Source organism: Aquarana catesbeiana, linkage group LG05, assembly GCF_042186555.1.
Source record: "Aquarana catesbeiana isolate 2022-GZ linkage group LG05, ASM4218655v1, whole genome shotgun sequence".
Classification (NCBI taxonomy): domain Eukaryota; kingdom Metazoa; phylum Chordata; class Amphibia; order Anura; family Ranidae; genus Aquarana; species Aquarana catesbeiana.
In genome coordinates, this window is record NC_133328.1 from 246,703,324 (window position 1) to 246,724,391 (window position 21,068).

The 21,068-nt window shown below is 42.6% G+C and overlaps 1 protein-coding gene across 3 annotated transcripts in view; it reads right to left on the bottom strand.

Moving 5' to 3' along the window:
* The window catches only part of TNS3 (tensin 3), a 621,029-nt gene that overhangs the window by 471,063 nt on the left and 128,898 nt on the right, over positions 1–21,068 (bottom strand). For 2 of the 3 annotated variants that reach the window (XM_073630678.1, XM_073630677.1), the window contains one exon: positions 3,866–3,978. In XM_073630678.1, the coding sequence (XP_073486779.1) occupies positions 3,866–3,978 (113 nt within the window). Of the gene's footprint in view, positions 1–3,851; positions 3,979–21,068 lie in introns of those variants that run through there. The other variant, XM_073630679.1, reaches the window with a different exon arrangement.

The following is a 21,068-nucleotide window of genomic DNA, read 5'->3' on the forward strand; positions in this document are numbered from 1 at the left end:
GACCCAAAACACACTTTCAGGCTCCGTGTCAAAACTTCTTTAATAAAGAAAAAAAGTAGTGGTGGTCAAGTGTGGCCACCGGCGCTTCCACAGTGCTGCATAATAGCAGCACATTTTCACACCCAAAAATGTTGGTTCTCCTGCATTTTTTGCAGCATATCGCAATGTACACTTAAAGTGGAGTTCCAACCCAAAAAAAAAAAAAAAAAACTCGCCTCTAACTCAACTTACTCACCTCTAAATGCCTGTTGCTAGGGGGTCCCTTCGTAGTCTGCCTCCTTCGGTGCCTGGGCTCCTGAAGTCACTTCCCTCAGCGCCGGGAGATCGCCTCTCCACCCTCCCTCTTGTCAATCATCTGGGACACGTGACCAGTCCCAGATGATTGCGGGGCCAGTGACAGCGCGCGGCGCGGCTCGCGCATATGCAGTGGGTGCCCGGCTGTGGCTTCGCGTGCCCACAGTTAAAATGCCGGCGCTGCTGAGCGGAGGGGGGGGGACGACCCGGGGTTCGATCCCCCGCATCGCTGGACCCTGGGACAGGTAAGTGTCCGATTAAAAGTCAGCAGCTGCATTATTTGTAGCTGCTGACTTAATTTTTTTTTTTTTTAATGGTAACCCCGCTTTAAGAGGTTGGAGTACATTAACCCTAAGCTTTGGTGTTCTTTAATGCAATAACCTCTTATCATTAACGTCAGCGAGTGCAAAAATAACCCCCATCAATGGTGTCAGCGAATGCAATACCCTTCCCATAGAACTGGTGTCAGTGGAGGTTATAACAACCCCCCCCCCCAACACTGATGTTAGTGGATGCAATAATAACCCCCAGCATTGGAGTCAGTGAGTGCAAAAATAACCCCCTGCACTGGTGCCTGTGCACGAAATAATAGACCCCGACATTGGTGTAAGTGGATGTAATAATAACCACCAACAATGAAGTCAGTGAGCTCAATAATCACCCCCTGCATTGGTGTCAGTGGATGCAATAATAAACTCCAACATTGGTGTTAGTAAGTGCAATCAAAACCCCCAACATCGTTGTCAGTGGACACAATATTAACCCACAAAATTGGTGTTAGTGGACACAATAATAATTCATAGCATTGGTGTCAGTGAATGCAATATTAACCCCCCCCTGCATTGGTGTAAGTGACTGCAAAATTAAACCCCGCCATTGGAGTCAGTGGGCACAAAAAAAAATAAAAAAATCTCAGCACTGGTGTCAGCGGACGCAATAATAGCCCCTAGCACCTAGTTGTCAGTACTATTACCCCCTCCCCCCTACCTTGGTAATAAGTGGCAGTGAACATTAACCCACTAATACCCCCTGCACTGGTAGTTATTGCAGTAAAAGTTACTCCCTTGACAGAAGAGAGGGAAAGGAAAGCAACAAATTTGTGGGCAAAAATGTGAGTCTCCTGCGAGCCACAGATGGATCAATGCCTCCTAGGTTGTGAAACCCTTAATAAAAAATTTTTTTTAAAGCAGCAAACACTAAACCACGTTTCATAGCGTGTGATATAATGCATAAAAATAATTGTGCCTGCGCTAAAAAAAATACTAAAAAATGACGTGCAAAAATATTTGAATTAAACCACAATAAATATGCTAATAAAATCATACATGTGTAAATATATATAAATGTGTGCGATCTTTTATATTAAACCTCAAAGTGCATACAACATTGTGCAATATTAATATAAACCATTGAAAGTGCACCGTGCATAAGTAAATTATAAATGCCAAGTGCTATCCTGTGAAATACGAGTGTCCAACTCAATCGGCAAATTCAAACTAAAAAGAGTGTGCGTAAACAGTGTCCATGAAATAAATGTTCATCAAAATTCTTCTGAACGGTGTCCAAATCACAGCAAACAATATGTGCTCTCCCGTGACACCCCACATGTGCTTGCGCTCACCTCCAACCGTGTGACACAGTAACTAAACTGTGTCAAACACGCAATGGGGGCCACTCCTGGGCTCCCTCAGGCTAAAATGATGTGAATACAATCCTCACAGGTAAAGCCAGAATCCACATTCTGTGAATATAAAGTATTTCTGGTAGTTGGCGATCCCTCTGCTTCAGGATGGTGACTCCAACAAACCAGACAATGACAGCCAAGCTTGGTATGGTGTGTATGGATAGATCAATATCCCAGATTCTGGTGATGTGCTTAGGATCCTCTCTTTCAAATATCTGTGAAGAAGTACCTAGAGAAACAGGGCTTGCTTTACTGATAGTGACAGCTCTTTGGCTCTCATATTGAGAGTTGACAGCAACAGATTCCAAATGCTCCATTTCAATGCTCCAATCCATTTGGAATCTGTTGCTGTCAACTCTCAATATGAGAGCCAAAGAGCTGTCACTATCAGTGAAGCAAGCCCAGTTTCTCTAGGTACTTCTTCACAGATATTTGAAAGAGAGGATCCTAAGCACATCACCAGAATCTGGGATATTGATCTATCCATACACACCATACCAAGCTTGGCTGTCATTGTCTGGTTTGTCGGAGTCACAATCCTGAAGCAGAGGGATCGCCAACTACCAGAAATACTTTATATTCACAGAATGTGGATTCTGGCTTTACCTGTGAGGATTGTATTCACATCATTTTATCCTGAGGGAGCCCAGGAGTGGCCCCATTGCGTGTTTGACACAGTTTAGTTACTGTGTCACACGGTTGGAGGTGAGCGCAAGCACATGTGGGGTGTCACGGGAGAGCACATATTGTTTGCTGTGATTTGGACACCGTTCAGAAGAATTTTGATGAACATTTATTTCATGGACACTGTTTACGCACACTCTTTTTAGTTTGAATTTGCCGATTGAGTTGGACACTCGTATTTCACAGGATAGCACTTGGCATTTATAATTTACTTATGCACGGTGCACTTTCAATGGTTTATATTAATATTGCACAATGTTTTATGCACTTTGAGGTTTAATATAAAAGATCGCACACATTTATATATATTTACACATGTATGATTATATTAGCATATTTATTGTGGTTTAATTCAAATATTTTTGCACGTCATTTTTTAGTATTTTTTTAGCGCAGGCACAATTATTTTTAAACAAATTTGTGGGCACTTCTACAACAGCACTGGAAATAACTTTCATAATACTTGTTTTCCTTTAAAGAAAAAATGCTAGGAGTGTGTTCATCTGTTTTATCTGCAAAGGGTGGCCACTTTGACGAGTCAAAAAAATCTATTTTCATTTAATAAAATAATTTCCATGATTTATTTTTATTTCCAATTGTTTATTTGGCTTTAAAAAAAATGTAAAAGGTATTTTACTGGGATTTTAGTGGCACATCATTGTGAAGTGGAAGGAAAATGATAAATGGTTTTCAAAATTTTTTACAAATAAATATCTGAAGGCAATTGGTTCCACTAGATTTTAGTTAGGGGTATCAGATTAAAGGGGGCTGAATACAAATGCACACCACACATTCAGATATTTATTTGTAAAAAAACATTTGAAAACCATTTATCATTTTTCTTCCGCTTCACAATTATTTTCCCCTTTGTGTTAGTCTATCATATAAAATCCCAAACAAAATATTTGCATGTGATAAACCAACACAACCACAATCTAGTGGAACCAATTGCCTTCAGATATTTTTTAAAAATTTTGAAAACCATTTATCATTTTTCTTCCACTTCACAATTATGTGCCACTAAAATGACAATAAAATACATTTACGTTTTTGGTTGTAACATGACAAAAGAGTGGAAAACGTCAAGGGGTATGAAAACTTTTTCAAGGCACTGTATATTTGTTTTTGGAAGAACAAGCCCCTACAGTTTGTTAAACGTACAAATCATGTAAAGGAAAAGTACCCATACCTTAAATTACTTACCACCAGTTGTATCAAAATTTGGAATGCCATGAAGAATAACATATTGCAAATATACTGGGGCCGTGTTCATTTTCTGCACTCCAGAAAGGAGTTCATTGAGAAAATTGACATACCTATGTAAAAAAGAGAAACCAAGAATATCTGAATGGCAATACAAGATAAGTGAAGTAATGTACTATGTTAACCACCAAGCAGTATCTTTCATAATACAACCACACAATAATAAACTATTTGCACTATAGCATTTACCTAGCAGGTCAGCAGCAACATTTGGCCATTTGAGCACAGGTGAAATTGATTGCACAATAGGGTCTGATAAAAATAACAGAACATTGCTGTAAACTCCACAGTAAATCAGATACAAGAAAATCAATTACAATTGGGATATCATGCATGGTTTTCCCATAAGACACTTCTGGGAAAGCCGAGAGTTCTTCTAGCATGTGGTTTGTGGTGTAATGATTTGTGTTTTTTCATCAAAGTCAACTGACTGAGAAGTTCAAAACTGTATCACATCCGCTTGAAGATTTTACTTCTCACCTCATTTGCAAGTGGGAGATGTATGTTTTGACCCAAAAGTCCCCAAAACAACAAACTAGATATACAAACTAACCCACTCCTTTAATATAGCTAATACATTCTAAAAAAGGGAACAAGATCCTATCTCATTGTTACCAAATTCCAGCAGTCCTCCACAGGTTTTTCAAACAAGGAGGTGAGAATCTGAACAAGGCACTTTATTACATCTTTTGGTTTTGCCAAAAACTCAGCTTTTAGGACGCAATTTAGAAGCATAGTGAGAGGTGACCTGAGTAGACCAAGGAAACAACTCAGCCACATACCTTATACATTGAAGTGACCACCCCATTAAAAAAAAAATGGATTTTCGTACGCACCATGAAATCATTTTATTGGAGTGCACTCTGGGATATAGGAATTTCTAAAAATTTCCACACTGTTGGGTTATACTGCCACCTATAGGAGAAATGGACACCAGCAACAGAAAAAGCCCTTGGCACAGGATAAACCTGCCCACAACCATCTTGTCTAAGGATGGCCATAGAGGAGTCTGTATTTCTTGTTCAACCAGCGGGTTAAATGAAAAAAAAAAAAAAAAAAAAAAACAGACCCAATTCCCCCATCCACATATTCAAGGTAGATGGGGGCATCCTCCCTACTGTGCCCTTACATTCTGACAGCAGGGAGACTTCCCTGCTGTCAGAATATGCTGCAGGTTCCATACAGAACTTTCCATCAGGCTAATTGAACAGAAGTCAATCGGTAGATCAACTTCTTTTCAATCCAAGTGCCCATGCATACATGAAAATTCGTTCAGCAGGGAATTTCAATCCATGTATGGCCAGCTTAAGTTTTGTAGCAAAGTAGTATTGAGAAAATGAAAAAAAAAAAAACACTAATTGGAGGGGTATGTTCTTTCTCGCCCATTGAGGGACATTAGAATCTTTAGAGTGTAGGGACATACAAAAGCAAACAAATGGATGGGCAACATAGCAAAATAGGCTAACAGGCCCAAGAAAAGAAAATGGAAAACTGGGGCCTCCTTGCATCTCAAAGAGCAGTCTGAAGGAGCTAGCACCTAAAAATGGCAGCAGATGAAGCTTGAATATTCACCTAGTAAAGCTAAAGACATTTTTTTGATAGAGTAAGGGGCAGGTAGAACCCCTGTCAGGCTTTTTTGCCATCTTTGTTCCATCAAGGATATTTCCCTTCACTTCTTGTCCCACAGATGGAAGGGAAAGTGAGTGGAAATCCCTCCAAGTGAGTAAATTGCTGGTTGTCGACAGAACAGGTTTCCCCATCAGAAGATTTTTCTCTCTGTTACTGTCCCAGGGGCAACCCTACTGAACACCTTTGGCATAAACTGGGACACCAATTGATTGAAAGCCTTGACTTCTAATTCAACATCAGTACATTACCTTCAAAATTATAAAATACTGCATTTTCTCAGCAAATTGACCCCAGTATGAAAATTTTCCACCTTCTATGTCCAGTAAATACCAGACATGGTGCAATATATTATTATAAAAATTCTAAAATAACCACAAGGAAGAAGAAGAAAAGAAGAAAAAGTGCCTGTACTCAGAGATTTATTAGAAAAAAAGTATAGATAAATATAGTATAGATAAATAAAATATAAACTCACTCATATAAGTAACTGGAAATAACAATGTTGTACATAGTAATACAAACATAACCCTTTTTCCTTCCAAATTCACAAAAAAACTAAAAAGGTATCCTACTTTAAGGCTGCTGTTGAAATTGCAACCATGACTGTGAGGGCACTTTAAATCGTTCATCAGGTAAGACTTTCTTCCTCTCTGTTTTCACCTGGTGATCTGGCCAATAACACACCTACCTTATTAGAGTGCCTACACTAGGGGGTAGTGTTAGATGCACTAGCAGATTTAGACAATTTGAAGCCAAACTCCAACACTTTTTTAAGCAGTTGCCGCACAGCTTATTTTTTTTCTTTTGGGATAAAAGTTTTAGATAAATAAAAGCAGATTATTGTAAACACCCCTGTCAGTGTTAAATGGTTTGTCTCAACTCTCTAACTGCTACTTCTGCAGGACAGCTTGTCCTGTTAACCACCTGCCGACCGCTCACAGTAAATATACTGTGAGCAGACAGCAGGTGCAGGCTCTGCAACGTTCATGTACATTGATGACTTTATTCCGGGTTTGGGGCATGCATGATTGGAGACAGCAGATTTCAGCCAATATAATATAAAGAGTGATCAGCGCAACTTATTAACAGCTGTGTGTATCTTAACCACTTGCCGACCGCCTAATGCAGATATACTGCGGCAGAATGGCATGGGCAGGCAAAATCACGTATCTGATACGTGATTTGCCTCCCGCGGGCGGGGGACGCATCGCGCCCCACGGTGACCGAGGCGGTCGGCATCTTTAGGGGAGTGATCCGTGCTGAGGGGGAAGTCACTCATTCGTGGCCACCCCCTCGCGATCGCTCCCAACAAATGAAAATCTTCCTCTGCTGCTGTAATGTAAACAGCGGCAGAGGAAGTGATGTCATCTCTCCTCGTGACGGTCTTTTCGTTCCGGCGCCGAGGACAGAAGACATCAAGTAAGTGCACAAACATTACACATTACAGTAGAATACTCTAGGAACACTTTTCACCCCCCAAATCACCCCCCTGCACCCCCTGTCACAGTGACACCAATAACAGTTTTGGGTTTTTTTACTGATTACTGCACTGGTGTCATTTTGTGACAGTTATAAGTGATAGGGCAGTTAGTGTTAGGCTCCTTTAGGTCTAGGGTACCCCCCTAAGGTTTAACCCCGTGATCAACCCCCGTCACCAGTGTCACTAAGCGATCGTTTTTCTGATCGCTGTATTAGTGTCACAGGTGAAGCTAGTTAGGGAAGTAAGTATTTAGGTTCACCGTCAGCGTTTTATAGCGTCAGGGACCCCCATATACTACCTAGTAAAGGTTTTAACCCCCTGATTGCCCCCTAGTTAACCCTTTCACCACTGATCACCGTATAACGGTTATGGGTGACGCTGGTTAGTAAGTTTATTTTTAATAGTGTTAGGGCACCCGGTGATACAAGTTAGGTTTTAGGTTCAGATAGGGTCTGCGTTATGTTAGTGCCAGTACCGCTAACACCCACGCACGCAGCATACATCTCCCTTAGTGGTATAGTATCTGAACGGATCAATATCTGATCAGATCTATACTAGCGTCCCCAGCAGTTTAGGTTTCCCAAAAATGCAGTGTTAGCAGGATCAGCCCATATACCTGCTAGCACCTGCATTTTGCCCCTCCGCCCAGCCCAGCCCACCCAAGTGCAGTATTGATCGATCACTGTCACAAAACACTAAACACATAACTGCAGCGTTCGCAGAGTCAGGCCTGATCCCTGCGATCGCTAACAGTTTTTTTTTGGTAGCGCTTTGATACAGTCGCTAACAGTCAGGAGCTTTTTTTTACCTGTGAGTCTCACTAGTGTATCACTAAATTTAGAGCCCAAAACGGCAAATCAAAGGTACACTAGTGAAGAGGCCTACACGTTTCTGAGCATGACAGATAGTGAAGAGGAAGCCACTCATCTGTTAGATTCAGGCTCAGAATAAGATCCTGTAGAGGACAGCGGCTCCATGACAGATAGCTCTGACGACGGAGTTGTGGTCCCTGCCAAGGTCAGGTGTACCGGACCCCGAACTTCTTCTGTCGATGTGCAAGAACCGCAGGTCCCTCGTATGGAGCAGAGAAGTACTAGCGCTGGCAAGCACCAGCGACCTAGTACACCCTAGTCGTAGTCAATCCAGCACTGCAGTATCACGTGGTGACGTGGCGAGTCCCATAAGTGCAGTTCAAGCTGGTGAGGTGGCAAGCACAAGTAGTGTCCCGCTCCACGAAGAAGACGAACACAGTCCCGTCGTGCCCATAGTGCCCTTCCTGCTGCATTCGCCAATACTAATTGGGAACCCACCACTTCTGCAGCACCCGTACTTCCCCCATTCGCTGGCCAACCCGGCATTCAGATGGAAACAGTTGATTTTACGTCATTTGATTTTTATTTGCCGTTTTTCACCGAAGATCTCTATAGATCTATTGTGGACCAAAGCAATTTGTATGCTGGTCAACACATTGCCACTATTCCCCAGTCCTCCCTTGCCAGAGATTGGAGACCAATTACGGTTTCTGAATTTAAGCTCTTTCTGGGCCTATCCCTCAACATGGGCAGAACTAAAAAGAGTGAGTTGTGGTCATATTGGTACACTGACCCAATTCACCATATGCCCTTGTTCTCTGCCTCCATGACCAGGGCACGATACGAGCAGATCTTGCGGTTCATGCACTTCAATGACAATTAACTCTGTCGCCCTCGTGGAAACCCTGGATACGATCGGCTCTACAAAATTCGGCCCCTCATAAACCACTTCAACCAACATTTTGCAGACTTGTTTACTCCCCATCAAGTTGTCTGCGTCGATGAGTCCCTGATTACGTTTTCTGGACGCTTGTCATTCAAACAGTACCTTCCCACCAAGCGTGCCAGATACGGGGTCAAGATGTATAAGCTCTGTGACAGGGCCACAGGCTATACATGTAGTTTTATGGTTTACGAGGGAAAAGATAGCCACGTAGAGGCGACAATCTGCCCTGACTACATAGGAAGCGCTGGCAAGATTGTGTGGGACTTGGTGTCACCCTTATTCGGAAAGGGGTACCACGTATATGTGGACAATTATTACACGAGCGTGCCACTTTTTAGTCACCTGTTTGATCAGCAGATTGGAGCATGTGGCACCGTGCGACCCAATCGCCGGGGCTTTCCCCAGCGGCTTGTAGATTCCCGTCTTAGGCTGGGAGAGAGAGCCTGCTTCAAGTGTAATAACTTGCTCGCTATGAAGTGGAGGGATAATAAGAATGTTTTCGTTCTTCCCTCCCTTCATGCAGACACGACGGTCCAAATTACTACGGTGACTGGTGTTGTGGAGAAACCCCTCTGTGTCCACGAATATAACCAAAATATGGGAGGGGTGGACCTCAACGACCAGTTGTTGGCGCTGCACCTAATTGCCCGTAAGGCCAGACGCTGGTACAAGAAAGTGTGTTTATTTATTTCAATTGGCTTTTCTGAACGCTCATGTGCTATACAGAGCTTCAGGATGGACCGGATCCTTCCTTAAATTCCAGGAAGAGATCGTCAGAGCCCTTCTGTTTCCAGACGGTGCCACCTCACCTTCCCCAACCAAATGCAGTAAGGCAGCTGTATGAGAGGCATTTTCTTTATGTCCTCCCGAGTACCCCTACCCAACGAACCCCCCAAAAAAGATGTTGTGTCTGCAGCAAGCGCGGATATAGGCGTGACACTCGCTATTATTGTCCCTCCTGTCCTGACAATCCTGGTCTTTGCATTGGTGAATGTTTTGAACGCTACCATACACTAGTGTAGTATTAGCGTAGGGTACAGCACTGCACAGACTAGGCACACTTTCACAGGGTCTCCCAAGATGCCATCACATTTTGAGAGATCCGAACTTGGAACCGGTTACAGTTACAAAAGTTAGTTACAAAAAAAGTGTAAAAAAAAAAAAAAAAGTAAAAAAAAAAAGTAAAACAAAAAAAAAAAATATATAAAATAAAAAAACAAAAATAGTTGTCGTTTTATTGTTCTCTCTCTATTCTTCCTCTATTGTTCTGTTCTTTTTTACTGTATTCTATTCTGCTATGTTTTATTGTTATTATGTTTTATCAGGTTTGCTTTATAGGTATGCATTTTTTTTTATACTTTACTGTTTACTGTGTTTTATTGTTAACCATTTTTTCAGGTACGCCATTCAGCTGCAGAGCGGATTTATTTATCTTGACAGCAACATCGTTTGCTCCCACGATACATAAAGCTGTGACTCCAGCGCTGTCGGAGGTGATTGCGCCACCACAGTTAAAAAAAAAAAAAAAAAAAGAGCATATATGCCAAATCATGGGGGCAGCAGGGGTGGAGGAGTGATTTGCTCCTACCTTTTGCGAGTGGATGCCCCCATACTTTGCATATATATATTTTAGGCACAGTTTGCGTTAAAAAATGTTTTATTTTTTACTATTTTTTTTTGTATTTGCTTTGCAGTTATGGTAAGTCTTACTGTTATACTGTAATGTTACTTTGTTTTATTGTTTTATTGTTAACCATCATTTGCTTAGCAGGTAGGCCATTCAGTTGCAGCGCGGATTTATTTATGTTGACAGTAACAGCGTTTGCTCCCATGATACATAAAGCCGTGACTCCTGCGCTGTAGAAGGTGATTTCACCACCACAGTTAAAAAAAAGAGCATATATAAAGCATGGGGGCAGCAGGGGCGGAGGAGCGATTTTCTCCTACCATTTGGGGCGGATGCCCCCATGCTTCGGCATATATAAACGGTGCATGTATGCCCATCATTAGAAGTGGATGGATGAAGGGAGGTATTCTAATGGGGGGCATACCCACCGATCAATCTCTTTTTTTTCGTTCAGCCCACAGGCTGCATGAAAAAAAAGTTCACAATATATGCCCAACAAGGACCAGCAACGTACTGGTATGTTGCTGGACTTTGAGTGGTTATACCAGAATGATGCCTGCAGGTTTAGGTATCATCTTGGTATCATTCTTTTCAGCCAGCTTTCATGTAAAAGCAATCCTAGTGACTAATTAGCCTCTAGACGGCTTTTACAAGCAGTGGGAGGGAATGCCCCCCCCCCCCCCCCGCCGTCTTCCATGTATTTCTCTGGCTCTCCTGTCCCAACAGGGAACCCGAGAACGCAGCCGATGATTCGGCCAGCTGACCATAGAGCTGATCAGAGACCAGAATGGCTCCAATCATCTCTATGGCCTAGGAAACCGGAAGCTACGAGCATTTTATGACTTATATTTCGCCAGATGTAAACAGCGCCATTGGGAAATTGGGAAAGCATTTTATCACACCGATCTTGGTGTGGTCAGATGCTTTGAGGGCAGAGGAGAGATCTAGGGTCTAATAGACCCCAATTTTTTCAAAAAACAAAAAAAAAAAAAAAAAGAGTACTGTCACTACCTATTGCTATCATAGGGGATATTTACATTCCCTGAGATAACAATAAAAATAATTTTTAAAAAAAATGGAAGGAACAGTTCAAAAATAAGATAAAAAAGAAAAAAAAAAAAAAAAAGCACCCTGTCCCCCCCTGCTCTTTCAATTGCACCATGCATGTGAGGTATCACCGCGAAGGTCAGATCGAGGGCAGTAATTTTAGCAGTAGACCTCCTCTGTAAATCTAAAGTGGTAACCTGTAAAGGCTTTTAAAAATGTATTTAGTTTGTCGCCACTGCACGTTTGTGCGCAATTTTAAAGCATGTCGTGTTTGGTATCCATGTACTTGGCCTAAGATCATCTTTTTTATTTCATCAAACATATGGGCAATATAGTGTGTTTTAGTGCATTAAAATTTAAAAAGTGTGTTTTTTCCTAAAAAAATGCATTTGAAAAATTGCTGCGCAAATACTGTGTGAAAAAAAAAAATCAACAACCACCATTTTAATCTGTAGGGCCTGTGCTTTAAAAAAAATATATAATGTTTGGGGGTTCAAAAGTAATTTTCTTGCAAAAAAAAAAAAAAAATTTTTCATGTAAACAAAGTGTCAGAAAGGGCTTTGTCTTCAAGTAGTTAGAAGAGTGGATGATGTGTGACATAAGCTTCTAAATGTTGTGCATAAAATGCCAGGACAGTTCAACCCCCCCCCCAAATGACCCCATTTTGGAAAGCTATTTGCTAAGAGGCACGTCGAGTCCATGGGATATTTTATATTGTGACACAAGTTGCGGGAAAAAGACAATTTTTTTTTTTTTTTGCACAAAGTTGTCACTAAATGATTTATTGCTCAAACATGCCAGGGGAATATGTGAGATTACACCCAAAAATACATTCTGTTGCTTCTCCTGAGTACAGGGATACCACATGTGTGAGACTTTTAGGGAGCCTAGCCGCGTACGGCACCCCGAAAACCAAGCACCACCTTCAGGCTTCCTAAGGGTGTAAATTTTTGATTTCACCCTTTACTGCCTATCACAGTTTCAGAGGCCATGGAATGCCCAGATGGCACAACCCCCCCCCCCCCAAATGACCCCATTTTGGAAAGTAGACACCCCAAGCTATTTTCTGAGAGGTATAGTGAGTATTTTGCAGACCTCACTTTTTGTCACAAAGTTTTGAAAATTGAACATAGAAAAAAAAAAATACAATTTTCTTGTCTTTCTTTATTTTCAAAAACAAATGAGAGCTGCAAAATACTCACCATGCCTCTCAGCATAGCTTGGGGTGTCTACTTTCCAAAATGAGGTCATTTGGGGGGAGGGGGGGGGGGTTGTGCTATCTTGGCATTTTATGGTATCCCCATACTCAGGAGAAGCAGCAGAATGTATTTTGCGATGTAATTCCACACATGCCCATGGCATGTTTGAGCAATATATCATTTAGTGACAACTTTGTGCAAAAAAAAAAAAAAAAAGTTTGTAATTTTCCGCAACTTGTGTCAAAATATATAATATTCCATGGACTCAACATGCTTCTCCGCAAATAGCTTTGGGTGTCTTATTTCCAAAATGAGGCAATTTGGGGGGTTTTGTGCCATCTTGGCATTTTATGGCCTTCAAAACTGTAATAGGTAGTGAGGAGTGAAATCAAAAATTTACGCCCTTAGAAATCCTGAAGGCGGTGCTTGATTTTCGGGGCCCTGTACGCGGCTAGGCTCCCAAAAAGTCCCACACATGTGGTATCCCCATACTCAGGAGAAGCAGCTAAATGTATTTTGGGGCGCAATTTCACATATAGCCATGGCATGTGTGAGCAATATATCATTTAGTGACAACTTTTTGTAAATTTTTTTTTATCATTATTCAATCACTTGGGACAAAAAATGTAATATTTAATGGGCTCAACATGCCTCTCAGCAATTTCCTTGGGGTGTCTACTTTCCAAAACGGAGTCATTTGGGGGGTTTTGTACTGCCCTGTCATTTTAGCACCTCAAGAAATGACATAGACAATCATAAACTAAAAGCTGTGTAAATTCCAGAAAATGTACGATAGTTTGTAGACGCTATAAACTTTTGCGCAAACCAATAAATATACACTTGACACTTTTTTTTACCAAAGACATGTGGCTGAATACATTTTGGCCTAAATGTATGACTAAAATTGAGTTTATTGGATTTTTTTTATAACAAAAAGTAGAAAATATAATTTTTTTTCAAAATTTTCGGTCTTTTTCCGTTTATAGCGCAAAAAATAAAAACCGCAGAGGTGAACAAATACTTTCAAAAGTAAGCTCTATTTGTGGGAAAAAATGGACGCAAATTTCGTTTGGGTACAGCACTGCATGACCGCGCAATTAGCAGTTAAAGCGACGCAGTGCCAAATTGTAAAAAGTGCTCTGGTCAGGAAGGGGGTAAATCCTTCCGGGGCTGAAGTGGTTAAAATGAATATGTAAATATTGATTTCAGCCAATGATTTCCGCAGAAACCTGCTTATCAGCTGTGTCCAAATCACAGCAGAGTTCAGTGTTTACAAACACACAGCATCGGAAGAAGAGAAGACGACAGAGAAGACCGGGCCAACGCTAGCAAAAGAGCAGAAGATAGCGGAGGAGCCCAGCAGAAGAACCGGTGAGCGGGAGAAGAGGCCAGAGAGAGCGGAGGAGTCGGAAGAGACCCCCAGAGCTGCCTAATAAATTACTTTAAAAACCTGTCTAGTGTGTTTTAATGACACTTTTTTTCCCACAGGTGAATGGGTAGGGGTACGATGTACCCCCATACTAATTCACATAGTGTGGGAGGCCGGGATCTGGGGGCCCCCCTTATTAAAGGGGGCTCCCGGATTGCAATAAGCCCCCCGCCCGCAGACCCCGACAACCAACGGCCAGGGTTGTCGGGAAGAGGCCCTTGTCCTCATCAACATGGGGACAAGGTGCTTTGGGGTGGGGGGGGGGGGGGCGCAGGAAGAACAAAAGAAAAAGTGCCTGTACTCAGAGATTTATTGGAAACAAAGGTATAGATAAATATAGTATAGATAAAATATAAACTCACTCATAAGTAACTGGAAATAACAATGTTGTACATTGTACAAGCATCCACCCCCCCCCATGTTGAGGGCATGCGGCCTGGTATGGTTCAGGAGGGGGCGCTCGCTTGTCCCCACCCCCTTTCCTGACCGGCCGGGCTGCATGCTCGGATAAGGGTATGGAATGGATTTTTTTTTCGGTGTAGGGGGTTCCCCTTAAAATCCATACCAGACCTAAGGGCCTGGTATGCTCCTGGAGGGGAACCCATGCCGTTTTTTTATTTAAAATTTGGCGTGGAGTTCCCTGTCATGATTCATACCAAACACCTGTCAGCAATGCTTGTCGCTCATCGGGAAAGGAAAAAACAAGTTTTTCCTTTCCCGATGAGCGAGCCAGCTCGGCACTGGCTCCCGCAACGGGGCTCGCAGGTGTCAATTTCGCCGATAACAGAGGCAAGATTGACACAATATTGTGGTCACCTACTATAAAAGCAGCACACATTACACTTGTTAGGCTCACACCCCTTTATGTTATCCCCTTTCCAGCCAGTAAGATTACTACAATGTACATTATTATCACTGATCCCTGTATTAGTGTCACTAGAGACGTCAGTGTCAGTTAGTGACCCTCCCAGCCAGTGCCTGTTAACGCCAGATTGCACGCCACACTATCACCGTCACACTATAAGTCGCTGTTTGCCATCATTACAAGTATAGAGTCTTTAAACTGTGTATATTCCAGTATACAGCGGGGACGGAAAGTATTCAGACCCCCTTAAAGTTTTCACTCTTTGTTATATTGCAGCCATTTGCTAAAATCATTTAAGTTCATTTTTTTCCCTTATTAATGTACACACAGCACCCCTTTTGACAGAAAAACACAGAATTGTTGACATTTTTTCAGATTTATTAAAAAAGAAAAACTGAAATATGACATGGTCTTAAGTATTCAGACCCTTTGCTGTGACACTCATATATTTAACTCAGGTTCTGTCCATTTCTTCTGATCATCCTTGAGATGGTTCTACACCTTCATTTAAGTCCAGCTGTGTTTGATTATACTGATTGGACTTGATTAGGAAAGCCACACACCTGTCTATGTAAGACCTTACAGCTCACAGTGCATGTCAGAGCAAATGAGAATCCTGTGGTCAAAAGAACTTCCTGAAGAGCTCAGAGACAGAATTGTGGCAAGGCACAGATCTGGCCAAGGTTACAAAAAAAATTCTGCTGCACTTAAGGTTCCTAAGAGCACAGTGGCCTCCATAATCCTTAAATGGAAGACATTTGGGAAGACCAGAACCCTTCCTAGAGCTGGCCGTCCGGCCAAACTGAGCTATCGGGGGAGAAGAGCCTTGGTGAGAGAGGTAAAGAAGAACCCAAAGATCACTGTGGCTGAGCTCCAGAGATGCAGTCGGGAGATAGGAGAAAGCTGTAGAAAGTCAACCATAACTGCAGGCCTCCACTAGTCAGGGCTTTATGGCAGAGTGGCCTGACGGAAGCCTCTCCTCAGTGCAAGACACATGCAAGCCCACCTAGAGTTTGCTAAAAAAAAAAAAAAAAAAAACACCTGAAGGACTCCAAGATGGTGAAAAATAAGATTCTCTGGTCTGATGAGACCAAGATAGAACTTTTTGGCCTTAATTCTAAGCGGTATGTGTGGAGAAAACCAGGCACTGCTCATCACCTGTCCAATACAGTCCCAACAGTGAGGCTGGGTTCACACTGGTGCGACACGACAGCCGTCCTACTTTGGATCCGACTTTGCCCTGCGACATGAAGCCGGCATGTGTCCGATTTTCAATGAACGGGGATCCGACTTGGATCCCCGCCAATGCCCGGCACTGTGTTTGGTATGAATCTTTAGGGGGAACTCCGCGCCAAATTTTAAATAAAAAACCGGCATGGGTTCCCCCTCCAAGAACATACCAGGCCCTTGGGTCTGGTATGGACCTTGAGGGGAACCCCCTACGCCGATAAAAACGGCGTGGGGGTCCCCCCCAATCCATACCAGACCCTTATCCGAGCACGCAGCCCGGCCGGACAGGAATGGGGGTGGGGACGAGCGAGCGCCCCCCCCCCCCTGAACCGTACCAGGCCGCATGCCCTCAACATGGGGGGTTGGTGCTTTGGGGGAGGGGGCGCGCTGCGGTGGCGCGCTGCGGTGGGACTGTGACGGCATAAGGGGGCGGGGTCACCGCCTATATAAGTCAGAGCAGAGCGCACAGAGAGCATTCCAGCCGGGGAGAGCGTCGTGTCAACATCGGAAGAAGAGATGAAGAGAAGAAGCGGCGAGACAGCGGCGACAAGACAGCGGCAGCAGACCGGGCCCCTCGCTGGCAATAGAGCTGGAAGAAGATAGCGGCGGGGCCCGAGAGAAGAGGTGGAACACCGGGAGAAGTCGGAAGAAGATACCGGAGCTGCCCAATAAATTAATTTTGAAACCTGTGTACTGTGGTTTTTTTTATTGACACTTCCCTAGGTGAATGGGTAGGGGTACCATGTACCCCATACTCATTCACATAGGGTGGGGGGCCGGGATCTGGGGGCCCCCTTATTAAAGGGGGCTCCTGGATTCCGATAAGCCCTCCGCCCGCAGACCCCGACAACCAACGGCCAGGGTTGTCGGGAAGAGGCCCTTGTCCTCATCAACATGGGGACAAGGTGCTTTGGGGTGGGGGGCCGCAGCGCGCCCCCTCCCCCAAGGCACCAACCCCCCATGTTGAGGGCATGCGGCCTGGTACGGTTCAGGAGGGGGGGGGCGCTCGCTCGTCCCCACCCCCATTCCTGTCCGGCCGGGCTGCGTGCTCGGATAAGGGTCTGGTATGGATTGGGGGCGACCCCCCACGCCGTTTTTTTCGGCGTAGGGGGTTCCCCTCAAGGTCCATACCAGACCCAAGGGCCTGGTATGCTCTTGGAGGGGGAACCCATGCCGGTTTTTTATTTAAAATTTGGCGCGGAGTTCCCCCTCAAGAACATCTGAGCACAAGTCGCGTGCCGAAGTCGGATCATGCAAGACGGCAATCCGACTTTGATCCGACTTCAATGATAGTCAATAGGCTGAAGTAGGATCAAAGTCGGACCAAAGTAGTACAGGGAGCATTTCTAAAGTCGGAACGACTTGTGTCGGACCAGTTAGGACGGCTCCCATAGGGAAACATTAAATTTCACACGTCATGCGACATGAGCTCTCAATGTCGGAGCGTTTGTCGGACCAGTGTGAACCCAGCCTGAAGCATGGTGGTGGCAGGTGTTTTTCAGCTGCAGGGACAGGACGACTGATTGCAATCGAGGGAAAGATGAATGCGGCCAAGTACAGGGATATCCTGGACGAAAACCTTCTCCAGAGTGCTCAGGACCTCAGACTGGGCTGAAGGTTTACCTTCCAACAAGACAATGACCCCAAGCACACAGCTAAAATAACGAAGGAGTGGCTTCACAACAACTCCGTGACTGTTCTTGAATGGCCCAGCCAGAGCCCTGACTTAAACCCAATTGAACATCTCTGAAGAGACCTAAAAATGGCTGTCCACAAACGTTTACCATCCAACCTGACAGAACTGAGGATCTGCAAGGAGGAATGGCAGAGGATCCCCAAATCCAGGTGTGAAAAACTTGTTGCATCTTTCCCCAAGAGACTCATGGCTGTATTAGATCAAAAGTCTGCTTCTACTAAATACTAAGCAAAGGGTCTGAATACTTAGGACCATGTGATATTTCAGTTTTTCTTTTTTAATAAATCTGCAAAAATGTCAACAATTCTGTGTTTTTCTGTCAATATGGGGTGCTGTGTGTACAGTACATTAATGAGGAAAAAAAATGAACTTAAATGATTTTAGCAAATGGCTGCAATATAACAAAGAGTGAAAAATTTAAGGGGGTCTGAATACTTTCCGTCCCCACTGTATATACCATAGTTTGTAGACGCTAAAACTTTCATACAAACCAAATAATATACACTTATAGGGATTGTTTTTTTGTTTTTTTTACAAAAGACGTGCCAGAATATATTTTGACCGCAATTTTCGAAGTAATTTTATTATTTTACTGGATATGTTTTAGAACAGAAAGTAGAAAATATTGTTTTTTTCAAAATCTTCAGTTTCTATAATAAAAAAACAGTTTTTCATGTAAATTAACCGCTTCAGCCCCGGAAGATTTTACCCCCTTCTTGACCAGAGCACTTTTTGCGATTCAGCAATGCATCGCTTTAACTGACAATTGCGCGGTCGTGCGATGTTGCACCCAAACAAAATTGACGTCCTTTTTTTCCCACTATTAACAAAAAAAGAGCGACAATTTTGAAAGAAAAAAAAAACAATATTTTTTAGTTTTTGCTATAATAAATATCCCCCAAAAATATATAAAAAAATATTTTTTTCACTCAGTTTAGGCTGATATGTATTCTTCTACATATTTTTGGTTAAAAAAAAAAAATCGCAATAAGCATATATTGATTGGTTTGTGCAAAAGTTATAGCGTCTACAAAATAGGGGATCGTTTTATGGCATTTTTACTATTATTTTTTTTTTTATTAGTAATGGCAGCGATCTGCGATTTTTATCATGACTGTGACATTATGGCGGACACATCGGACACTTTTGACACATTTTTGGGATCACTGTCATTTATACAGCGATCAGTGCTATAAAAATGCACTGATTACTGTGTAAATGACACTGGCAGAGAAGGGGTTAACCACTAGGGGGGCGATGAAGGGGTTAAGTGTGTCCCAGGCAGTGATTCTAACTGTGGGGGGGGATGGGCTACAACTCACATGACAGCGATCACTGCTCCCGATGACAGGGAGCAGTGATCTCTGTCATGTCACAAGACAGAACAGGGAAATGCCTTGTTTACAAAGGCACTTCTGCATTCTGCGGCTCCGTGACACGATCGAGGGCACAGTCACGCTGTCCGCGGCGCGCTAACCCCGCCAATTAAAGGGGACGTACAAGTCCGCCCATTTGCCCACTGCTGTCATTGTGCCTACGTATATCGGTGTGCAGCGGTCGGCAAGTGGTTAAAAATAAAAAACCCAGTGGTGATCAAATACCACCAAAAAAAAAGCTAATTTGTGTGAAAAAATTACATAAATTTAATTTGAGTACAGTGTTGCATGACCGTGCAATAGCCAGTTAAATTAGCACAAAATACGTTATGAAGGGGGTAAAACCATTCAGCAGTCAAGTGGTTAAAAAAAAAAAAAACAACAGACTTACTGGCAAAATCACCAGGGGAAAAATAGGGAAAGAAAGCCTAAAAAAGTAAAATATGCATCTATCACATCTAAAAAGTGGTTAGCTGCATAATAATAAATGTTTGCTTTTGGATTTAATACCACTGTAATAAATGTTCCCAAAGATGTGCACACTAAGTTTGCAAAGTGTACACTTCCACACTATTAGTATGCACAACACCATTCTACTGAAGCAATATTGCACAGGTCCTCATAAGAACTTTTCAGTGTCCCATATGAGCTCACAGAGTTGTGCATCCCTCCAGCACATCCCTATTAACAGTCTCTATGAATGTTTAGGTTGAAAATAAAATTGCACAAACTCCCGTATGATTATATTCAATGTGCCATGTGAGCCCACAAACAAGAGTTTTGAAACAGTCTCTGCTTTTAGTGGTCACTCTTAATGCATATGAAGTGTAATAAAGTAGTGTAGATGTGAAGCTTTTTCAAGCCCTTATGTACAGTTTTTTGCATACCTTTGATTTTCACCATTGTGTAAAAAAGGCATGATTTCATATATTTGTTATTACAAACACATTTTTAGATGTTTTATATTTAGTATGCAATTTAGAAGTTATAACGAACATAGAAGTTATAAAGAAGGAATATCCATACTAGATGTGCTTAAAAAGTAAATCAATTATAAAAATAGTGAATGATAAAGACAGCTGCTAGCACGGGTCAATAGATAAAACAACCAATAACAATCAATAAACATATAGTGCAGCGCTATCACTCAATGAGCATGTATAGCAAGATCTCAAAAATGTGATAAACATTGTGAAAGGTAAATGTGATGAATGAGAAAAAACAAAAAAGGGGTGTGATAAGTTCATCAAAAAAAAAAAGAAGTCCATAAAGCATCCAAAAATCAAAAGTCAATGAAAGAAGAAAAATGAATTCCAGTGTCCCAACAGATCAAAATCCACAGGGGAGTAGAAAAGATTATTATGTGCATAAGAGAGCCAGCTTCCCCAGATCCTCTGTGTAAAACACCTCCAATGCAAAAGATGGCAGCTTACCAGAATGTGGTGGCTTTCAAATTAATGGAAAAGCCAACAGCGCATTGGGGAAAACCTTTCCCAGGTGTATCCATATAGGTGCTGGCGGTCCTGGCGTGCTTCAAATCAATCTCATACCAATTTTTCATCTACAGTGACGAGTTGCGTGTCTTGACTTTGGGTCTGTGCCAGCCTCCATGTGGAAGTGTTCAGTGACCTGCTCGGGTACAGTAGCGCCGCCACCGCTCTCCTCACCGACATTTGCCTTTTTTTTTTTTTTTTTTTGATCTGTTGGGACACTGGAATTTATTTTTCTTCTTTCATTGACTTTTGTTTTTTGTATGCTTTATGGACTTTTTTTTTTTTTTTTAATGAGCTTATTATCACACCCCTTT